General features: G+C 39.5%; 1 protein-coding gene across 1 annotated transcript; it reads right to left on the bottom strand.

The window, feature by feature from the left end:
• Positions 1–3,252: 3,252 nt before the first annotated feature.
• LOC137727404 (uncharacterized) lies at positions 3,253–5,374 on the bottom strand. The gene has a single exon (XM_068466271.1). It carries the CDS (start codon positions 5,344–5,346, stop codon positions 3,400–3,402), a length of 1,947 nt encoding a protein of 648 aa, XP_068322372.1. The 5' UTR covers positions 5,347–5,374; the 3' UTR covers positions 3,253–3,399.
• Positions 5,375–23,252: the final 17,878 nt, after the last annotated feature.

The following is a 23,252-nucleotide window of genomic DNA, read 5'->3' as shown; positions in this document are numbered from 1 at the left end:
AGGGTCTGGCCGAAGAAACTAAATCAATTTGCTCCAATTGGATTGGTCAACATGGTGAGAATTTGAGGAATATGAGATTGGACATGGAGGAAGTTTCATTTGGAAATAGGTTTTGCATTTAGTCGACTTCAACCCTCGTGAAATAATATGTTGCCTTATTTTCCCTTACAATCAGTCTTACGTGCACGTGACTGAATTTAGTGAAACTATTGATTGTGTTAACAAAAAGAATTATAGTTGCACATTTTGACGAGTTGAGGGACCAATAGTTACAGCAATAAAGTTGAGGGACCATCGTTCCAATTAGGTTAAAATTAAGGGATCATTCCTATAATTTGCTCTAATGTTAGAGCATTTTAACAAATATTTTGAGAATAAAACGTCACTATCATTTTACATTTTACATCTCCCATTGAAATTGTTATGACAACGGATGAATTAGCATTTTGAACAAATGATATACAATTAGAACTTACAACGAGTTTTTTTAAGCAATATTAATTGTTACGCTGAAACTGGTAAGGTCAACAAAAGATCGAAGTGGTCAAATAAAATGGACATGGATTTGCATAATACCTAGACATGAGAGTTTGAGTGGTTCACCCAAAAAACTATCTACATTCACTGAGAATCTATAATGTATTTGTTGGGTTTCAATGAAAGAGAGCGGGAGGGGTCTTTACAAATTCAAGGTGAAAAGGAAGGAGCAGTGCGCTTGTTCAATCTCTCCAGAATCCAACCCTTTCTTTGGGTTTCCTCTCTACTTTATACAGGCCCGCTTACTCCGCACAAAATATATGCTCTGCGGTTCTTGGGCCCCCTAGTGGCCAAGTATGTAAAGGTTGAGGTCCCACCACGGATTCTCCATATCGATGACTGGCACACATTGTAGGTCCATCTCCCCCATGAGACAACGGTTCAGAAAGTGTTAGAACAAGCGCACGGTTGCAGAGGTCGAAAAGTTGTCGGAATGGAATGAGGGTTTTTTTGAATTTTTTTTGTGACGATTTTGAAGATCTTTAAATTATGTTTGTTAATCGTATATCATGTAATCAGAAATTATTTTAAATATTTTTATTTAAAATTAAATATGAACAGTGTCTAACGAAAACTGCCCATACGATATACGATAAACGGACACGATTTGAGAATTCTCAGAATCCTCACAAACAGGGTCCAGAGAGGATCCTCATAAGTCGGAATGAGCGCTCGGTTGTAGAGGGAAAAGGATCCTGGTCGGATCCTTTTCTTGGGGATCCTAGGGATCCCATGATCAAGACCATCCATCGTACATCGTGCGGTCATAAATCATTTTAAAATTAAAAATAAATATAAATAGTACCTAACAAAAACTGAACGCACGATTTACGATGGACGGTCTCGATCATGGGATCCCTAGGATCCCCAGAAAAAGTATTCAACGATGATCATTTTCTGTAAAGGTCAGCAGGTCAAAAGAAGTCCTTGGTCTAAAACTATTTTTTTTAATGAGGCCAAATGTCTATTTTTTTTTAATGAGGCCAAATGTGCCTTAGTTAACATTAATTACTACTCCTAAGCTAAACTGAAGGGACAGGTGATGGTTTGAATTTGGGATATAGTGAGTTGAAGAGAAAAGTCCTAGTCACTGGAACAGAGTAATCCATTATTTATGGAGATGGAACAATTTTAAAACATGTAATTTTCAATGTGATATCCCGAAAATTTTAAATGGTGGATTAAGAGTGGATCACTACTAGCCATAGTTAGTAAAACAATTTTACCTAAATTTGGTGTTCGGATCAGTTGATCCTTACTACAAGGCCCATTAAAAGATCCCTTAGACCATCTCCAACCGAAGAAGGGATCCTTTAATATCTGAAATCATGATTATCTTTATCATCTGCCATTGTAGGAGTATAGTCGAAGGTAAACAACTACTGCCGGATCATAATTTCTTTTTTTTTCCCCTATCAAAATAGGCTTTACTCATTAGAGTGTAATTCGAAGTGTTCCTTTCTATATTCTTATCATCCCTCTCTTCTTGTATTTGTTCAGCCTATTCTTCATGCCTACAGTTCCTTTCTTCTGCAACAAGGGCATCTTGCTCCACCATTAATCGCAATGAGGCCGCCACTTCCTGTTGATTGGTGTAATCATCATTTGCCTTACCCTTTTCCTTCAACCTTCGGGCCTTGTTTCGTCCCATAGCCCTAGGTATGGAACCTTCACCCGAAGACGGATTTTCTACCCTTGTTTGTTGAATGGTAGGAGATCCATCTTCATTCATATCTACAGCTAAGGATGCATTTCTGAACACCGGTGTAGGACCTACTCTATGTTGAGGTGGATCTTCAAATACCACCCACCCTTTACAAATTTCCCAACAACCGTGAAACTAAAAGGGTTTCGAGCTGCCCTCCATATATAAGTCCTCCACTTGGCGTACCTAGAAAATATAATTACAAAAATTAAAGGAAATTAATTTATAAAATTAAATGTAATATAATTAAATAGAATTACAAAAATTAAAGGAATTTAATTTATGAAATTAAATGTAATATAATTAAATATTTAAAATAAATTGTGAAAACACTTACTTCGTCGTAGTAATTGGCGCCGCTTTCATGTCTACTTGCTGCTGCTAATAGTGCTTGATGTCATTTGTTCAAACTTGGATGAAGATGTTTCTTCCATCTCGAAGAACAACTCTCGTGGTTTCGAGTATTCGGTGGAGTGGTGCCTTCGTAGAACTCTAAGTATTTTTTGGACACACGAGTCCAAACACTTTCACCTGTTTGAGAACTCCATCTCACACTATCTTCCGACACCCATCTATAAGCCCTGGAAAGAGCTTCATCTTTGTTTCAGGTCCAAGCCCTACCTGTCATTGCAGATGAGGTCATTTGAAAATTATTGGAAAAATTGAAGGAAAGATTATTGGAAGAGGTAAGAAAATATGAGAATTGAAATGGTGAAAATTTTGTGAGGAGTGGTGTAGGAATGACTTAGGTATTTATAGGAAAAAATTTGACCCAAATTTTTTTTTCAGAACTGAAGTAGTGATTTTTGAGTTTTATTAAGTAAAATGAGATTAAAATCGAGTTATAAGAGACGTTGCTAAAATAAGCCTAAAAGGAACAACAATTGTATTTGTATATAGAAATGAACAACATCTGTCAATTCAAACTACATTACAGCTTCAACAGAAAGTTCAGCTTGAACAATGAAGAAACTTGAAAAGAAAAATGACCTAGAAACTAAAATGCAGCAACTAGCGCTGGCCTAAAACCTAATTCACATGTGTATGCACATCTTAAGAGAATGATGAAACCAAAACAAAGCAGTCAAGAGTTAATACCGAGGTTAGTTTTTTGTGTTATATCCCCTAAAAAATTAATATTGTACAACTTGATTACATCAATAAAATCCTCTTGATCCTCTAGACTGATAAAGCTCCAGCCTACTTTTAGCTTCCGGTAATAATTCTTCGACTGACGGTTCATTCGCCAGATAAGCCTGCTTTGTCGACCACTCTAGCACAATCAGCACCTCCTCCTGAGCAAGCGTCTCGCTGTCCGGAATATGCAGCGCAATGTAGCACAGCAGAATCAATGACGGAATCTGCACCCCGGATTCCCCAAAATAAACCAATTGAATTAGATGCTTGGTTCCCCCGGCTTCTATAATCGCTTTGCAGTGATTTACGTGGAGGAAATTCTCAGTGCATGCAAACTTGTTCAGTGCAATCACAGCCGCTGTAGAGATATTCGGTTCTGTTTCGTCGAGCAGCTTCACCAATGGCCCAATGAATCGCGTCTCCGTTGCTCTGAAAGTTCTTGCTAAGTTTCCGATCGCTTGGATGCACGGTTCAAGCAGGTCGGAGTCTGCCTTTTTGACTATTTTCAGCAGCTGCTCGACCACTGCTTTGCAGGCGGGGGATGTCGGCTTGAAAGCCGACCGCCTCAAGTCCGCATTCTGCTCTGCCACCGCGGTGATCTCCATAAGCGCATTGGCCGAATTCTGCTGAACTTCCCAAGAACCTGTTTCTAGCAAAACCGCGAAACACAAAAGCGCTCTTGACTCCGTGATGCTACCACAAACACTCGCATTCCCCTTGGCAAGTTTCCACAGCGCCCTCGCCGCCATTGCCTTCATCTCCGCCTTGGTTTCGGGGTCTTCGTACTCCCTCCCCTTGATGCTGGCCCCGGACAGCGCCACGTGGTGATTGTGCGGTCTCGCGATGTGGTGACTCGGAGGCGGATGATGAAGGTTCTGGTGATTGTTATTTTGAGTCGGCTTCCCCTGCGCATGACCAGAGCCGAGGGGAGCCGGACCCTCATTGTTCATAGTCATTGTGCTTTTCACAACATTCTGCATCTGACTAAACATGTTTTGATTCCCAGTTATCGGGTGTGCCGTCTGATGCTCCGTGTTGTTGTTGCTCGCCATCACAATTGAGTGCAACGACATTTGTTCCTTGCTCGGGATAGTGTACTTGCTGTGCTCCTGAATCGTCTCAAAAGCGAGATGACTCACGAGCAATCGGATGACATTGTTTTGCGCAAAAGGGTCTTGGCATTTCGGATGATTCTCCGCCAATTCGGAGACCGCCCAAGCAACGAGCGCCTGGACTTTCATGTGGCCTTCTTTGAGGATTTTCGCAAACACTGGGCAGACGCCGGCGTTCACAATCTGCTCGACGCTTTCGGGGTCCTTTCCCAACAACCCAATTGCCCTGGCGGCGCTCTCCTGCCCTTCCTTTCCTCCTTCCTTCGCCACCTTCAGCAGCGGAGGCACCCCGCCTTCCTCAATGATCAGCCTCCCGTACCTGTCGTTGTCTCTCGCCAACGACACCAAAGAAGCTGCCGCATCAGATCGCTTCTCCATCGAGCCAGTGTAGAGGATCGCAATCTGTTCCCAGATAAGGCAGAGGATCGGTTCATTAGAGGCGATCGGGGGAAGCCCTAGATACTCATCATCACGGTCGTCGGCAGGGGCTGAGACTTGGAGGAGCCACGACACGTCGCCAATGTGGTTGTCGAGTAGCTGACCGATCTTTTTGAAGGCGCCGCTGGGGATGATGGTGAATACACGTTTCATAAGGCCGGTGGCTCGGCACTTGATGACGAGGGTGAGGGCCTTGTCGAGGGCTTGTTCGGTTTCGTCGATGATGCGACGCGTGGGGCGCTCGTAGAGATCATTGCTCGCACGCGCTGCCTGGCGGAGGAGGCCGGCGAGCTTCTCAGTCTTGGATTTGAGCTCCATGCACTCTTGTTTGTTAGATTGTGCCTCGTCGGCGGCCTTGCTCACCTGGTCTGCCAATTGTATTGGCCTTGCCAGGATCTCTTTCACAATCGCCGCCATGGCCAAGGCCCCCCCCAAACCTCCAAAACCTGATCAAACACCTTCAAACTGAAGAAACCCACCACCTCAGAAAATCCCAATCGAAGATGGGTTTTTGTCTTTCAACAAATGTCAATAATGAAATGCGATTGATCCTTTGATCATCACATATTCATGTTTATTCGATCAAAACATTACCGTAACAATGGTATCATTTCTATGGCAAATGAAGTCTCATTGGTGTCCCGGTGGGGGAAGATTATGGATGCGTTTGCATTCCCAATTTTGGATCAGTGATGGTGGTGGTGGTTCTTGAGGGTTGAAGAGGAGGGTGGCGCCGCCGGTACGACGAGGAGGAAGAGGAGTTAATTGTTAAGGTGAAACAGGTTTTTCTCCAACTTTCACGTAAAAAAACTACAATTCATGTTGACGTACGTTATATATAGCAAGTGAATTGATTGGTCTAACTTTCCTTTGGATTTATTTTATCCAAGAAAAAAAACTCTCTTTCAACAAAAAAGAAAGAAAGAAAAAAACTGTCTTAGATTTTCAAATGCATGAGAGAATAAAGTTAATGAAGTCTATGAACATGGGTCCAAATATGGCTTTACATTTATGATTTGAATAAAGTTTGACGTGCAAAAGTCGTCGCTCGAAGTTTAACCCGACAATATTTAGAATTCGTTAGGCAACTCTGTGTTTGCCTGACATAATTATGGACGATCAATTTGTTGCGCAAATCTGTGTTAACCAACTAAGCCCGACGAAAGGCATGCCCGACCAAATATTTTCCTCGACCAAAGTTTAAATTTACGAAAAAAAAATATAAACTGTATATTACTTGATGAAATTTCGATGGGTAAGCTTTATAAACAAAAAAGAATAAAAATGTAAAAACCTATACCGACGACATTCTTAGTCAGGTAACAATTATTTAATATTAAAAACAATAAAAAAAAAAAAAGTGTTGTAAACTTCTTATTTAAGTGTGATTGTATAAATCCTAGATTATATTTGATTCTAGTTATTCTTCCATATTAGGACTTGTATTCCTTGGAGGAAAAGGATTTCTGCTCTCCCTTATTACTATAAATAAAGGTACTGTGTAGGGGGAATAACACTCCTCTACACAACCCTACAAACACATCATTCTCTCTATATTTTCTCTGTGTCACCAGCCCCCCTCATTGTCAATTAAATATAGGCCACAACATATTATCAACACGCTCCTATCGCTGTGCTTAGGAATCTTACGTGGAAGTTTTCTGCATCAAACCAGTTCATCAATATCATCACGCAATCAGGTTCTTTCAAAACAACTGTTTTTATCTTGTATTTATGCAGCCATGATGGCATGAACATTCACCATAATGCATGACCCAACTTTACATTTTTCAAATTTTAGATTCTATATAAATTGTGCATGTATATCCATAATATGAATTATGTGAATTGATATTACCATAAATTGCATCATATATCTGTTAATGAATTAAATTATATGTTGAATATGCATCAAATTTCATTAATTTTATAATTTGGAATTAAGTTAAATTTTTTTTTTTAGGGTTTCGTTGAAACAACCATGTCACATGGACCATCCCTTTCCCCGAGCTGAGAAACCCAATCCTTTTCCTTGGAGGAAAAGGATTTCTGCTCTCCCTTATTACTATAAATAAAGGTACTGCGTAGGGGGAATAACACTCCTCTACACAACCCTACAAACACATCATACTCTCTATATTTTCTCTGTGTCACCAGCCCCCCTCATTGTCAATTAAATATAGGCCACAACATGTTATCAACACGCTTCTATCGCTGTGCTTAGGAATCTTACGTGGAAGTTTTCTGCATCAAACCAGTTCATCAATATTATCACGCAATCAGGTTCTTTCAAAACAACTGTTTTTATCTTGTATTTATGCAGCCATGATGACATGAACATTCACCATAATGCATGACCCAACTTTACATTTTTCAAATTTTAGATTCTACATAAATTGTGCATGTATATCCATAATATGAATTATGTGAATTGATATTACCATAAATTGCATCATATATCTGTTAATGAATTAAATTATATGTTGAATATGCATCAAATTTCATTAATTTTATAATTTGGAATTAAGTTAATTTTTTTTTTTAGGGTTTCGTTGAAACAACCATGTCACATGGGCCATCCCTTTCCCCGAGCTGAGAAACCCAATCCTGGAGCCACGACTACAGGCCTAAACCTTAAACCTGACGCCCAGACGGGGTCGCATCTCCTGCAGCCATGCCCAGCAAACACGGCTACCCTCCTAGACAACTTGAAGTTGTCATCGACGAGTCTTGACATAGATCCGTTTGAATCTAATTGGTTTTTCTTTCGAAATCCCGATTTAATTTTTAGGGTTCCTAAAAAGAAAGTTGAGATTTTTTACTGTTCATTCAATTTTTTGGGTTGCCAGTGAACCCACGATATTCACCGTGATTTTTTGTACATGACACGACCGCCTGAAGCAGTGGCGCCAGTTTTCTTCTATGACGAGCTCACCCAACTTACACTAGGGTGTCTAGATAAAAAAATCCAAGCCTAATTAAGCTTGGCCTATCTGTCAACAATCACTAGCCCCTTGGCCTTCGGTGCTTCTCTCGGCCCAATACCGGCCTATTGGATCCCAACCGATGTGTTGGTGTATCTGTGTCTGTATTGCACACGAGTGGCACCTTTATTTGGGCCATAGCCATCTGGGCCCGCATTTGCAGCCCACATTTGTGCATATGGGTTTCTTACTCAAAGCTTTACCTTTGAATGACACCATCCCAATTGGGCCTTGGTCTCTCAGTGTCCCCACTGCAACAAAACCCAGCCCCTGTAAGGCTCTCCAGGTTCCCTGCACCCAACCGCACTAAATCCCAGCCTGTAGCTGGTGATTCGGTGCACTTAGCATGCGACGCACTTGATTGTGCCCCCCGAGAACATATACACTGCGAAGCAACGAATTTGTGCCTATTTGTCTTGGACCTACAACCAAGTCGAGCCTAACCCAGCCCAATTTTTGGGATTGGGCTGCACCTTTTAAATTACTCAGCCCACCCGTGGGCTTTGGCTCAATATTTTGGGCCCTAAGTTTAAATGCTTTTTTTTTTAGGCCTTATGGGTTTTATAATTTTTTCATCCACAATTTAATTTTGGCCCAAAGTCCAAATAATTAATTCAATTATTATCAAGACTTGAAGATCTATTTGCATATTTTCTTGTTGCATATTTCTATAGATATATGTATGTATGTATTTGTCTGCAGGAACATATGAACCTAAAATTCATAATTATTTCGAAACCTGAAGTTTCTAGAAACATGCCTTGTTTGAAAACCTTAAGTTTTCCTTCAAAACATCACCCCTGAAAATCCAAAAGTTTTTTAATGTAAATTTAAACCAATACATGTCTATTAGAACCTAAATGTTTTACTCCTATGTGAATAGATTGATTTTTTCTCCATTATACTAACCATATCTTGTCCATTTATTTTGTGATAGGAACATGTCAAATTTGAACAAACTCGACTTCACCGTGTTGGAGGTCTTTGGAAGAAACTACCTCAAGTAGGTCCAATATGTGAAGCTCCACTTCACTGCAAAAAATTTGCGTCCCGCCATTGAAGACGAGGCGGACAACCCAGTTGGCGAAGCTGAGAAAGTCACTGCCATGATCTTCATCCGAAGACACATTCATGATGCACTGCAAACCAAATACCTTACTGAAGAAGATCCACGAGCACTCTAGGTCGCTTTGGCTAATTGCTTTGATCACCAAAATGATCTTCTTACTTGAAGTAAGACATGACTAGCAGCATTTGCGCTTCCAAGACTTTAAGTCTGTGAATGAATATAATTATGAAGTTTGTTGAATCTGATCACTTCTCGAGTTCTGTAACAAGACCTTCCAAAGAAGATCTCTTGGAGAAGACATATTCGACATTCTATGCTTCTAATATTCATGTAGCAATAATATAGGGCTCAAAAGTTCATTAAGTTTTTGGATTTGATCTCTGTTTTACTTCTCGATGAATAACAGAATTAGCTATTGATGAAAAATCATCAAGCTCAACTTACTAGGGCGACTGTTGTGCCTAAATCACATTATAGCACAAACCAACGCCCAAAACGCCAACATATACGTTGTAGGGGCAGCCAGAAGCCACCCCGTTAAGGTTAATAGAGCCAAGGCCCACCTAAGGGAGGAAACCGAGCCCAGAAGCTACCTAACATCGCTCCCAAGGCCCCAAACTTCAAGAATAATGGCAAAGCACCTGAAATCATGGTTGCGAACATGTGCTATCACTGTGGTTCAAATAACCATTGGTCCCATGTTTGTCGAGCTCCCCAAAAGGTTGTAGCTGAATATCATTCTCGTCATAAGAAGTTTGAATAACTTTGTGCAAGTGGAAGAACCGAAGAGTACCAAGATGGAGGTTTCTAACTTTCAAGAAGATACCAACCGTATGGAAGATTAGAACCCTATGAAAGATTAGAATCTTAGACATGAACTATTTTTAGTTGAATTTAGAGCCTTGGGGGCCGAATTCCACCTAGTGGCTGAACCCCCCTTGTTTTTGGTTTAATTTTGAACAAATTCCTTTATGTTTGGATTATTTGTTGGTGATTTGTTTTTTGGATATTAAGTTTTTATTAATTACCATCCTTGAATACTTAAATTATTTTGAATGGATATTTGTTTTTGGAACTTTTATGCATGTGACCGATTCAAATTCATTTTTATTTCTAGGTATGACTAGTGGGAAAGTTAGTTCTCTGGCAGATAGTGCAACCACACACACCGTTTTACATGAACGCATCTATTTCACTAACTTCATACCTAAGAATGCACCTCTGACAACCATCTCAGGCTTATCCAACCTGATTGAAGATACGGTAAGGGACGTATAATGTTGTCCAATGGTACAATCTTGACCATTAATGAGGCACTTTATTCTCTATGTTCTGGAAGAACGTTGTTGAGTTTCAAGGATATTAGAGATAATAATACCACGCTGAAACCTATGTAGAATATGGAGTTGAATTTCTGTGCATCACTTCTTACGAATATGGCCAGAAACATATTCTAGAGAAGATTGAGTGTATCCTGAGTGGTCTGTATACTACGACCATACACCCTATAGAAAGCCACTATGTGGCTAGCTCTACCTCTAGGACCACGCACGAAATTACACTTTGGCATGATCTTTTGGGACACCTTGGACGAACAGCGATGCGTTGTATCCTCAAATCATCACACGGGCATCCACTTACTCGAAGTTTAGGTTCGATTCAAAGAATCGCATGTCAAACCTTCTTTATGGGAAAGCTTATTATTAAGCCTTCTTATGACAAGATTCATTCAAATCCTCCTATTTTTCTACAAAGGATTCAGAGGGACATTTGTGGACCGATTCACCCTCCTTGCAGACCATTTAGATATTTTATGGTTTTGGTTGACGCTTCCACACGTTGGTCACACGTGTGATTGTTGTCCACAAGGAACACTGCATTCTCTAAATTGTTGTCCACAAGGAACACTGCATTATCAAGCTCATAGTTCACCACCCTGATTATCTGATCAAATATATTCAATTGGATAATGCTGGAGAATTCACATCTAAAACTTTTGATGACTATTGCATGTCGATTGAGGTTGAAGTTCAACATCTAGTACCCCATGTTCACACCTAAAACAGCCTGGCAGAAGCATTCATTAAGCGCTTACAAATGATTGCTTAATCATTGGTCATACGTACCAAGCTCCTGATTGCTGCTTAAGGCCATGTAATATTACATGCAGCCATATTGGCCTGCCTGAAGCCTGTTACTTCTCAACCATATAACACCATTCAGTTGGTTATAAGATATGAATCCGACATATCGCATCTGCCCATTTTTGGATGTGCGGTCTATATGCTGATTTCACCACCCTTACGTACAAAAATGGGGCCTCAGCGAAAGATGAGAATCTATATCGGATATGATTCTTCTTCAATGATACAGTCTTCTCATTTAGATCATCGCACCGCTCAGTCTGAGACTGAAGTACAGCACATATTAGATCTTCAGAGCATAGCTCAGAGCGTGCCAAATGTTTTCACTAATCTAACAAGATCACATATTCCAGCTGCGACTGTGCTTGTAAAGATGGATGTACCAACTGTATGACAGACTTCTCTCTTAGAGGCCCGAGCCGCCACTTTGGTTTATCCACGTACATTAGCGGCTAGCCAATCATCTGCCCTTACACACAAGTGTGGCAAACCACTTGGTTCAAAGGATTCACACCCCCGGAAGAGGAAACCCACTACACAGGCCCTTGAAGAACCTATCGTGAATCCGATTGTCGCCTACTCATTTTATCCAACTCATGAGGAAATTCTAAATTACTGAAGCGTCCTTGAAGAAACAAATCCACCTCTTGAGAATCGTGAGATTTCGGTCCATTATATTAGCTTGGATGATGTTTAGTGTATAAATGAGATGATTGTTGATAATGCATTAACATATGCAATAGCTACTGAGATCATGTTGAGCGATGACATTGAACCCTGTTTCGTTGATGAATGTCGACGTAGGACTGATTGGTCAAACTGGAAAGAAGCAATCTAAGTTGAACTTGATTCGCTAGCGAAATGTAAGATGTTTGGACCTATAACTCCTACTCCCCCATATGTGAAGCCTTTTGCTATAAGTAGGTTTTCGTTCGAAAGCGTAAAGAGAATAACGAAATTGTGTGTTACAAAGCTCGTCTTGTTGCGCAAGGCTTCTCACAACGCCTCTGGATTGACTATGACGAAATTTATTCACCCGTTATGGATGTGATTACTTTTCATTACCTTATCAGTTTGGTAGTTTTCGAAAAACTGAGTATGTAGCTGATGGAATTAGTAACTGCGTATCTCTATAGGGATCTTGATACGAAAATTTATATGAAAGTTCGAAAAGAACTTGCATTGATTGGATCAAATATTTCCAAACCCCAGACATGCTCTCAATTCGGCTGAGGTGTTCACTCTACGGTTTGAAGCAATCCGTAAGAATGTGGTATAACCGTCTGAGTAAGTATTTGACTAGTCAGGGATATGTGGATAATGAACTATGCCTTTGTGTATTCATTAAGAAGTCACATTTCGATTTTTCGATTGTTGCAGTATATGTCAATGACATGAATCTCATCGTAACTCCTGAAGAGCTCGTAAGAACTGTCATGCACCTGAAGTCGGAATTTGAGATGAAAAATCTAGGAAAAACTCAATATTGTCTCGGTCTCAAGATAGATCACTGTTTTGGATGGAATAGTACATCAATCGAACTACACCTAGAAAGTGTCGCACTGCTTTAATAAGGATAAAGCGAAACCTTCGAGTACTCCTATGGTCGTTCAATCGCTAGATGCAAAACAAGTTCCCTTCCGTCCGAATGAGGATGATGAAGAGATTTTAGAGCCTGAAGTTCCTTATCTAAGTGTGATAGGTGCTTTATTGTACTTAGCTCAATGCACTAGTCCCAACATCTTCTTCACTGTTAATCTTTTGGCAAGATACAATAATGCACCAACATGCAGACATTGAATTGGTGTTAAAGACATTTTCCACTACCTTAAGGGTACCATGGATTTTGGCTTGTTCTATCTCTACAAATCCTTAACTGATGTCACACGCGCTTATCTCAAGTCAATTATTGCCTTTTAGTTATGTCGATGCATGATGCTTCTGATCCGCATAATGGGCGTTCTCAAATGGGTTATGCCTTTACCGTTGGAGGCATTGCAATCTCTTGGAGGTCAACTAAACAGACCTTGTTGCCACTTCATCTAACCATCTTGAAATTCTCGCCCTACACGAAGCAACTTGGGAATGCTTTTGGTTGAGAGCAGTTATGGGCCATATTCAAAGCTTTTGCGATCTTTACCCCGTCATTGACGTTCCGACGATGATTTATGAAGACAATGCAACATGCTTTAAACAACTCAAGAAATGTTACATCAAAGGAGACAACACCAAGCACATTGCACTGAAGTTCTTCTTCTCACATCCAAACAAAAGCATCAGAAGATTTAAGTCACCCAAATCCATTCACAAGAAAATTTGGCCGACCTCTTCACCAAATCACTACCGAAGACAATGTTTTAGAAGCTTGTTCAAGGAATTGGTATGCGTAAACTTTTTGAGTTGTAACATTGTTAGTTCTCTTTAGAATTGTGTCAAACTCAGGGGAAGTATCTTGAAGTATACTTGCTTGATCTTAATGTACTCTTTTTCCCTACGATTAAGGGCATTTTTCCCACTAGGTTTTTGCTACCTAACTAGGATTTGACGAGACACCCACCTTGGGTTGATCAAATCCTTGATGACGTCCTGTAGACGTTTCATTTGACTTTGCATTACTCACACATTTTTCCTTAGACTATGGATTTTGTCCGTACTCGAGGTTTTTACCGTAGCCTTAGGGTTTTTTGTGAAATTTAGTTGCTTATGCAAGTTCCTACCTTATTGATACTAGCGTGTTCCCAGAATCAGTTCGGCGAGTCTACTTCCTCAACTACTTCATGATGCCAAATCTACTTGAGTATTTGCACACTTAAGGAAGAGTGTTATATAAACTTTTTATTTAAATGTAAATCCTAGATTATATTTGATTGTAGCTATTTGTCCCTATTAGGACTTGTTTTCCTTGGAGGATGAGGATTTCTTCTCTCCCTTATTATTATAAATAAAGGCACTACGTAGGGGGAATAACACATCCTCTACACAACGTTACAAACACATCTCTCTCTATATATTTTCTCTATGCCGCCGGCCTCCTCTCCTTGTCAGCTAAATATAGGCCATAAGAAAAAGATTAAATTATGTGTAATTTATTAAACAATTTTTATTAATAAACATTAATTAAAAAAATTTATTTCATTATTATAACCAAAATGTCCGTACAATTATTGCTAGCCTATTGTGAGGCTAAACTCACGCCTTCTACCTGAGCGTAAATAATATTGTTTGTTAAATAAAATCAAATTTATTCTCGATGGGAAATTGCTTTACTCATTCAATTATGGCGCCTCAACAGACGCCTATTTCCAGAATTTATAAATTTTGAAAATAACCACAGAACCAATGACACTTGTCCATCCTATTCTCAAAACCATAAGGTGACACGCCCGATCTTGATATCCACTGAACACTAGGGTAGGCATGTATTGGCTGACATCCGAAGGTGACGAAGCCATACTAGCGTGCATGAGAAGTAACGAACATAAATAAAACTTATAAATATAACTATAATGAATATGCAATTGTGGAACGTGTTCAGAGCATACAACTAATCCTGAACTGTAAAAAGGAATAATATAAAATTGAATGAACAAAAGGATGGGTCTTACACCAAGAGGACTCGAAGATGCCGATGCGGGAGTGCCTTGAAGCCGGGATTGTACGCCTTGAATCTAAGTCTTGAGGGGGCGCAAAGCAAAATATGAGTGGAATAAGTTGATATATAAGTAATACTGAAATAATTATTCATCAACGTACTAACCCCCAAAGTTTATGAAAACTCAATAGTATAATATGTAATAGGTTTTCCGAAAACCCTAGCCTGCCATAAACCTTCGTAAAACATATATCATATAGTGTGCTTAATAATGTAATCATAATCGGCCTGAACCCCCAACCCACACCCAGCCGAAGCCATATCGTATATTTCCTGACCAAAGCCATATCATATATCTCCCGGTCGAAGCCATAAGTTATATCTCCCGGCCGAAGCCATATCATATATCTCCCGGCCGAAGCCATATCTTATATCTCCCCCAAAACATTTGTAACATCAGAAAACACATATATAACTATAATAAGGTAAGTTAAAATGCTTGCACTGAAAATTAAAGTCGAAAATGAAAAATGGGTCTCGCCCAAGCATTCGTAACGTCACATACTTCGAGAACAGGTGTGCATCTTTGGGTCGAGCCTTAACAATAAATAAATAATAACAAGTATCATAGGCGGGTCTACTTATCCACTTGCTTAATGAACCCAACGAATAAGCCATCGCTATCACAATCGGATGCCCACGATATCGACAACACATTGTTGTCTCGATAAGCAAATAGTAATTTCCTAAAGGTGCAAACATACCAATTTGTCCAGCCACTAAGGTGACAACAACACAAGCACACAGTTTCTCCAATCGTAAATCAAACATCCGAAAACCAATTCACAAAACTCTAATATCTAACCAATGCTGCCAATAGAATCTATCATACCAAGTATCAAATAGTGCCACACACAAACTGAAAATAAAATCATCGTCGTAACTACTCCAAAAGAGATCGGTGCAAAATCTAATCGTTTAGAAACCACAAATCAAAAGAATGCAACACGTCTTTCAAGATCTAGCTAGTTCATTAAAAATTGTCCAACAGTCTGCAAATAAAGATACGATACAGGACAAACAACTTAGTACTCAAAACCTTCACGAAAACTTCACAAAACTTAGAAGCGACACGGGCATCACGACGAGGTACAAAAATGGCGATACATTGAGAACCAGAACAATGTAATCCACAGCACCTGTGCAAGCTGATTTATTAAAAATTTCTCTTGAATTTAGCGAAAAGCTATGCTGAAAGGGTTAAGTGAACATTCACAAATGTAAGGGTCAAAACAAGTCTAACAAATCTAAAGTATATGATAACTGGAGGGAAAGCATAGCTTTGATGTAAGAATACGTGTAAGTACCTAACGTCATTCTGTGGTGGCAAGTCGAGATGGTTGAATGCAAACTCGACTCGGTGGTAGTCTAAAGCAATCTGATGGACGGGAACTCAAACTTTTTCCCCATTCCAACTTTAAAACAACTTGTTACAACGATAAACTTAGGAATATTCAATCATCGGTGGTAATGATTCGCTTGATAGGATGTTAAAGGGTGATGGAACGAATGATGGTTCCGGCTAAAACTTTCAAATCTTAGTGGTTTTCCTGAATAGTTTATCTGCTTTAGAAATGGTATGAAGTGTCATAGGGTAAGTATGAACCCAAAGTCCACTAGAATGCCTTCCAGTACGAGGAAGTGAAACAAAGATTTTGGTCGAAATTGATGGTAATCAAGATGTCGATATAACGAAGTCTAGAATAATTTTTTTTTTTTTTTTTTTGCCAAGTGGTTGAAAGTATAATCCTCACGGACTGGTAGATAATACAAAGAGTGAGTTGATCAACAAATACCGAAACATTATCATAGTCTCCACGTGTATAAGGTGGTTTGTATAGGAACTCTATGGTGACATTCACGCATTTTCATTCGCATCCTTAATGGGTCCCCGACAACCCAAGAAGGACAAACATGGGAATTTCTTCCTACCTCCAAACAAGAATAGAAGGAAATTGAGATAAGCCCAAATGCTTCCATCTCACCGCTTCCACTTACCAGTAAATCAGACATCTACTCACATATTCAACGACATCCTATACATACAATGCTAGTAATAAAAGACGAAAACAGTGGTACAATTTAATACTACTAGCATGCATGGCATACGCTGAAATGTGAGCCTTACCAAAAAATTTCCTTTTTCCAACTTCATTGTCCTTAGGAAAAAGCAACTTGTTTTGTATCAAGGGAGTTCCAATTCCACGAAGAGAAAATGATAGTGGGACATGGATTGCTCAGATGAAAGTAAATTGTCCATGGGGTTTTCTGCCTAAGAGCATCAACTATTATAATTGCCTGACCACGATGGTACTCAAAGGTGCAAATAACTCATCGATGAGTTCCATCCACCTCTTCTGTCTCCAACTCAACTATTTCTGTGTGCAAACACACTATATCTTCTTCAATAAAAAAGGATGAAACATTTCTCGCCATAGAGAAAACGTCACCAAATTTCACAGCAAGGAAGATTGTTATTAGCTCTAGGTTAAAGCTAATATGGTTCACATCATGCAATTCCAAACATCAAGAGGCATACACGTTACTTGATCTTGCTGCATCAACATGCAGCCAACATTTAATAATACACCATCGTAGAAATTTGAAAAGTGTAAAAGCTAAAAACGAAATAAGTTGAAGCTCAAAAGAGTTGTCAGAAACACTTTTGAGTTGTTAGAAACGTCATGAGACAATACCCTATTGTCAGAAACTTCGTTCACCGTCAGCATCGCAATAAAGTTGATTGGTTTCTTAGCCAAAAAGGAAATAAGTCAAAGCTCAAAAGAGTAGTTAAGAACTGCTGATATGATTTGACAAGACCAAAGACATTTCGTATTTCAAAACATCTTGTAAGGATTTTCCAATTTCCAACGGTTGTAACCCTTTTTGGAAATTGATGGGAGAAACGTCTGTTACCCCAGAAACTCCTAAGAAAAGTATCTACTTTAAACAAAAACAACGTTCAAAGAATTTGACGTACAGCTGACTGTCGATGTTCAATGAACTTGACCTCGTGGTTGGAGTAAGCGAGAAGGTTATCGATAGAACAATCGCCGAGAATTGTTCTAAGGGTCCACACGAATTTCCTTAGCAGGAGCGAGTCCGAGGACATAGATTCAATCACACCAAAATAACACTTACTACACTTCGCAACATCTAGCGCTTACTTGCTTTCTCGAACATGAACTTCAAATGATTCGAACAATTTCCATAAAGATATGACTCTGCCCGCCATTGCTAGGGAACACATGTCACAGAGTGACATCATCGATTTGGATCTTCCAAACTTAAACCACTTAGATTTTTCATTTCACCACACTCCTATGTAGGTACGACTTTGCCTGCAATTCCTAAGGAACACATGTTGCAGAGTAGCATCGCCATCTCAGATCTTCAGTTGGTCTTAACTAGACTTCCTCATATTGAGATTTCTAATCCACGTCACTTCAAATGTAAAACCAACTCTGCCCTTAATTCCTAAGGAACGCATGTTGCAACATATCGATTCGATGTTGAAAGTCGTCCATTAATCCATTTCGTCACCGATGAGGCATAATCCCGACACAAAATTTCTTATTCTTCAATAGGATATGACTATTCACGTAGAATGAAGGTTGCACCATCGTGTTGAAGGACAACAAATCCGAAAGTAGTGACATCCAAATGATGTCATGACCGTCACACTACTACAGTAACAGAAGATCCTAAGTATGCTCCGAACAAACCACGCTCTAATGCCAAATTAACATGCCTAACCCTGATATCCACCAAACACCAAGGTAGGCACGTGGATGAGAAGTAACGAACATAAATAAAACTTATAAATTTAACTATAATGAAAATGCAATTATGGAACGTGTTCAGAGCATACAACTAATCCTGAATTATATAAAGGAATAATATAAAAATGAATGAACAAAAGGATGGGTCCTACACCGAGAGGACTCGAAGATGCCAATGTGGAAGTGCCTTGACGTTGGGATTGTACACCTCGAATCTAAGTCCTGAGAGGGCGCAGAACAAAACATGAGTGGACCAACTTGATATATAAGTAATACTAAAACAATTATTCATCAACATACTAACCCCCAAAGTTTATGAAACTCAATAGTATAATATGTAATAGGTTTTCTGAAAACCCTAGCATGCCATAAAACCTTTGTAAAACATATATCATATAGTGTGCTTAATAATGTTATCATAATCAACCGAAACCACCAACCAACACCCAACCGAAGCCATATCTTATATCTCCCGACCAAAGCCATATCATGTATCTCCCGATCGAAGCCATAACTTATATCACCCAGCCGAAGCCATATCATATATCTCCTTGCCGAATCCATATCATATATCTCTCGGCCGAAGCCAAGATAAGTATCATTTATCCGTAGGCATATAATGACCACTAGACAAGCACAAAAATCATTGAACATAATATTTCCAAACATAACTACATATATCTCAACGGAGCTTAGTAGCTCAAACATCATATCTTAAAACATCTTCACAGCATATAGTCATCAATCATATATACTTCTTTGGTCCTGATTTTACATTTTCGACCTAAGCAATCGAAGCGGTTGGATTATTATGAAAATTAAGAGGTTTTACTTCGCATTACTATTGATTTTAATAGTAGTAATTATCTTGAAAGTATCCTTAAATCTTGTAGAGATACGTGTGGGATTCTTTTGCAGATAATTAAGGGTTTTATCAAATTGTGGATAAATTAAAGGAGATTGCACAACTGGCTGCTTGCTAACCCTTTACAATTAATATGGCAGTAAGGAGAGTCATGGGAGGGTTTATCATGAAGCTTGGTATCTAGTAAGTTGCATGGGTTCCATATTTGAATGGATTTGCATGTAGAACCATGTGGAACAATGGGATAAAGGTGAAATTGTGAGATAGTGATGTGATGTAATTAGGATGATTATATCTAGGGAAAAGAGGTAGTAGGTTTCAACCTATGGACATGATGATAGGATAAAGCCATCATTTTTTGTCAGATTAAATATTAAAGATTTGTGGCGTAAGGAGACTCAGTGATTACTTCTTGGTAGTCATGATACCAGAGATTATTCTCTAGTAACCGTGACACATCAGGAGATTCGGAGATTTACGGCTTGGCCATTAGTGAGAGCATCATTATAAATACAGAGACACTGTGCATCATTAAAGGCCTTTTCTAATTCAACACACAAATTGCCATGCGCAAAGCTTCTCAAAACCTTTGCGATTTTATCCTTTTTCTCTTTCTTCTCACCAACACATCTTCAATTTGGATAAACAGCACTGAGAAGGCAACCGGCGACATCTTCAGTTTAAATAAACTGCACTGGAGGCGTAGAATCAGCCGACCAAGGAACACCTTCAGTTTGGATAAACAGCACTGCTTCGAGATCGACTGGTTATTTATCCAAGTCTCGATCAACAAGGATTTCTGAATCCTTATTGGTAGAGGTCATCTCTTCAGCATTCTCGGCGAAGTGAGGTGTTACCAGGTTACTACATTTGGCACATTGAAAACCAAATTTGAAATTGAACTTCATAGAACTAGCAACCTTGTCTTCAAGCTCTAGAACTCGAAGGCCGATGCATGTTTCTTCCTCAGCCGCAGTTGCAAGATCAAGAAGTCAGTAGCACGCCCAACGCCACATCAACATATTTTACTCCCCGGCCAAACTTGACCAACGAGTTGGCACGCCCCACATACAACCGAAGGACGTAGTTAGCTTATTAATTACTCGGCCTGCGCACCACATAGGCTTAGTAGTTTTTAGGATCGACAGTACTACAAAGAACGTAAAAATCGATAAAGCATGATAATTCATAAAGTGTGAAACCAATTTATTCATAAACGTTTCATAAAACGTATCCATAAAATCATATTTTTCATTTATGCATTTCTAATAGTAAAATCATGCATTTTAGAAGGAGTTCACTCATAGATACTCCACCTCTGAAGAGCCATGCAAACTAGCGAAGATGGATACGCCATAGTAAATGCACCTGGGCACATAAAGGGTCCAATTAATAGAACTATACTCAAACAATTGAATTTCAAGAAATGGACATCATAAACGGATTAAGGACGTCGAAAAACATAAGGGGGGACCTCGAGTACCCCCACGCCCTGCAGCATGCACCATTTTGGGTTGCCAAAAAAGTCGATAGCGCTGCCATGAACGGCAGAGCACAGTACCTCCAATAAAGGCACATGTGCTCCACAAGTCGGCCAAGGCATTCGCCTGTTCACATACCCACGTGCGACCAAAGACCTGGGATCCGATTAGGTTGGGCCGGATCCGAGTTGAACTTTGTTCTGGGTTCTAGGTTGGTAGGTTGGGCCGAAGGTTTTAGGCCAAGGGTTCTATGGGCCTGGGCTTAGGTTCAATGGGTCACCTAAGTGGGTTTAGGCCGGGGGTTCAATGGGCTGAAGGCCTAGGTTTGCACAGTCCAAAGGCCTGGGTTATATTGGGTTTGGGCTTAACAACTGGGCTGGGTTCATTTAGGTTGGGCCTGGTAGCTTGGCCTAAAGATTTGGGCTAGGTAATAACTAGGTTTCTGGGTGTGGGTTGGTTTGACTCAATTTCGACGAAGGAGAAGAGCTTCTCGAGCTTTGATAGACGCTGATTCTCAACCATACTTGGCGATTAAACAAAGGAAATGAAGCTACGAGTGATGGGAAGTGAAACATACCATTTCTAAGCCCAGCCATGGTTGAGAAATCCAAGTAGAGCCGCAATCTATCGCCGGAGGAAATCATTGGGTTCTCTTTGCTTCACAGATGAGAGGGAGAGAGGGAGAGAGAGGCCCATCATGGTGGTGGTGGTGGTGTCGTCTTGAGGAGTGGGTGGGTGTGTGCATTGGTCCTCGAGAAAGGAGAGAAGAGTGAGAGATAGAGGTCCGCAAAAAAGAGAGAGGTCTGAGAGAGAAAATGAGAGAGCTTGGGGAGAATGAGAGAAAATGGAGAGATGAGGTAGGGTTGCCACATGGCAGGCAAAGAAAAGGGGAATGCTGGGGACCACAAAGAAAGGTGGGCCCCGCCCGGCTCACCATTTAATGCCCAAAAGTAACAGCCCAAAATATCTTTCACCCATGAAATTTTCAAAATGCCTTGGTTCCAAAATCTGTAAATAAAAATTGAGACGGGTTGTTACATAAGGCGTATGAGTCATAGCTTCATCATGAGTTTTTAAAGTCCTGCAGTGGTTGCGCAACTCGTACTTCCACTCCCTGAACTAATCGTTCCATAACGAGGTTATGTATTCCAACATACTAGCACTTCCAGATTGATCTCAAAGTTGCTCTGAAATAGACAAAAAAAATGTTATTTATGAAAATACATTAATTAAATAAGTAATTGTCTCGAATATTGAAAATTATTTAAATATTGAATTAAAAACACATTACCAAGAGCTCTACCATCAACATATGCTTCAACTCAGGAAAATATTTCTCCATCTAGAGGTTGTCATGGGGCACCTCATGTGGATTGATCATCCAATATTCTAGTTTCAACAATTCTCGTTTTTTACACTTTTTCTTAGCTGCTTGGCCTGTAGTAGGTATCTAGTTCACCACCCGTGGGCCATTCTTCCTTTAATTCTTTCCATTCTACCAATGAATAAGAAAAATTTAAAACTAGAAAGCCATTTTAGAATTTTTATGAATAATTTGTCCAATCCTAAGATCTAATTTGAATGGACGATTTATGAATCATCTGATTACTGATTACTGAATCTTCGTTAGTTGGGGAAGAATCCGCACGAATCGGATTTTTTTAGGAACATATAGAGAAAGAGAGAGAGCTGGTTAGAATGAAAAAAAAGGGGAATATCAATGCATCAGGAGAAAAAACGATTGATCTCTATCAATAAACCTGCCAAAGACCCAAACCTAGAGTACTTACAACCAGTGCTACGGAGAGATATGTTTTTAGATCTCGCATTTTAAAAACTCCTCTTTCTGTATTCGTCATTGTAATTTTGTTGTAATTTGTAATCATTATTTGCAACAGTTCTTTACTTAGGAGGTTGGAATATATCTACTCCAGACATATATCTTTTTACAAATAATCTCTCATAGATTTATTGGCGATGTGCTTTTTTTTCTTGGCCGGAACAAGTTATGATTAACAAGTTTCGGGTTGACACGTTAACCAATAGGGGTGTTATCGAGTAACCCAATAAGCATATGTTAAAATAACATGTCAGTTTAGATATACACGTGAGTAACCCATTACACAATAAATAAATAAAATATTAATTTAATAATTTTAAACTGAAAAAAAAAAAAAAAAAAAAAAAAAAAAAGCATACTATAATTAGTAGCACTAATACAGGCTGTAAAACACTTATCTCATTTCACCTTCTCAACGCGACTCTATCTTAGTCTTTCTTTCCATCCCGCTCGAGTCTCTTCTCCTTCCTAGATTCCATTATTACCAGAACCCAAAAACATGACCC

The sequence above is a fragment of the Pyrus communis genome, chromosome 3 (genome assembly GCF_963583255.1).
Source record: "Pyrus communis chromosome 3, drPyrComm1.1, whole genome shotgun sequence".
NCBI classification, from domain to species: Eukaryota; Viridiplantae; Streptophyta; class Magnoliopsida; order Rosales; family Rosaceae; genus Pyrus; species Pyrus communis.
Note: the sequence above shows the minus strand (reverse complement) of the source record. Positions and strands in the feature narration are given on the sequence as shown.

What these genes read in the sequence shown, in the direction of transcription:
- LOC137727404 (XM_068466271.1), bottom strand. Translation starts at nt 5,346, where the DNA reads ATGGCGGCGATTGTGAAAGAGATCCTGGCAAGGCCAATACAATTGGCA.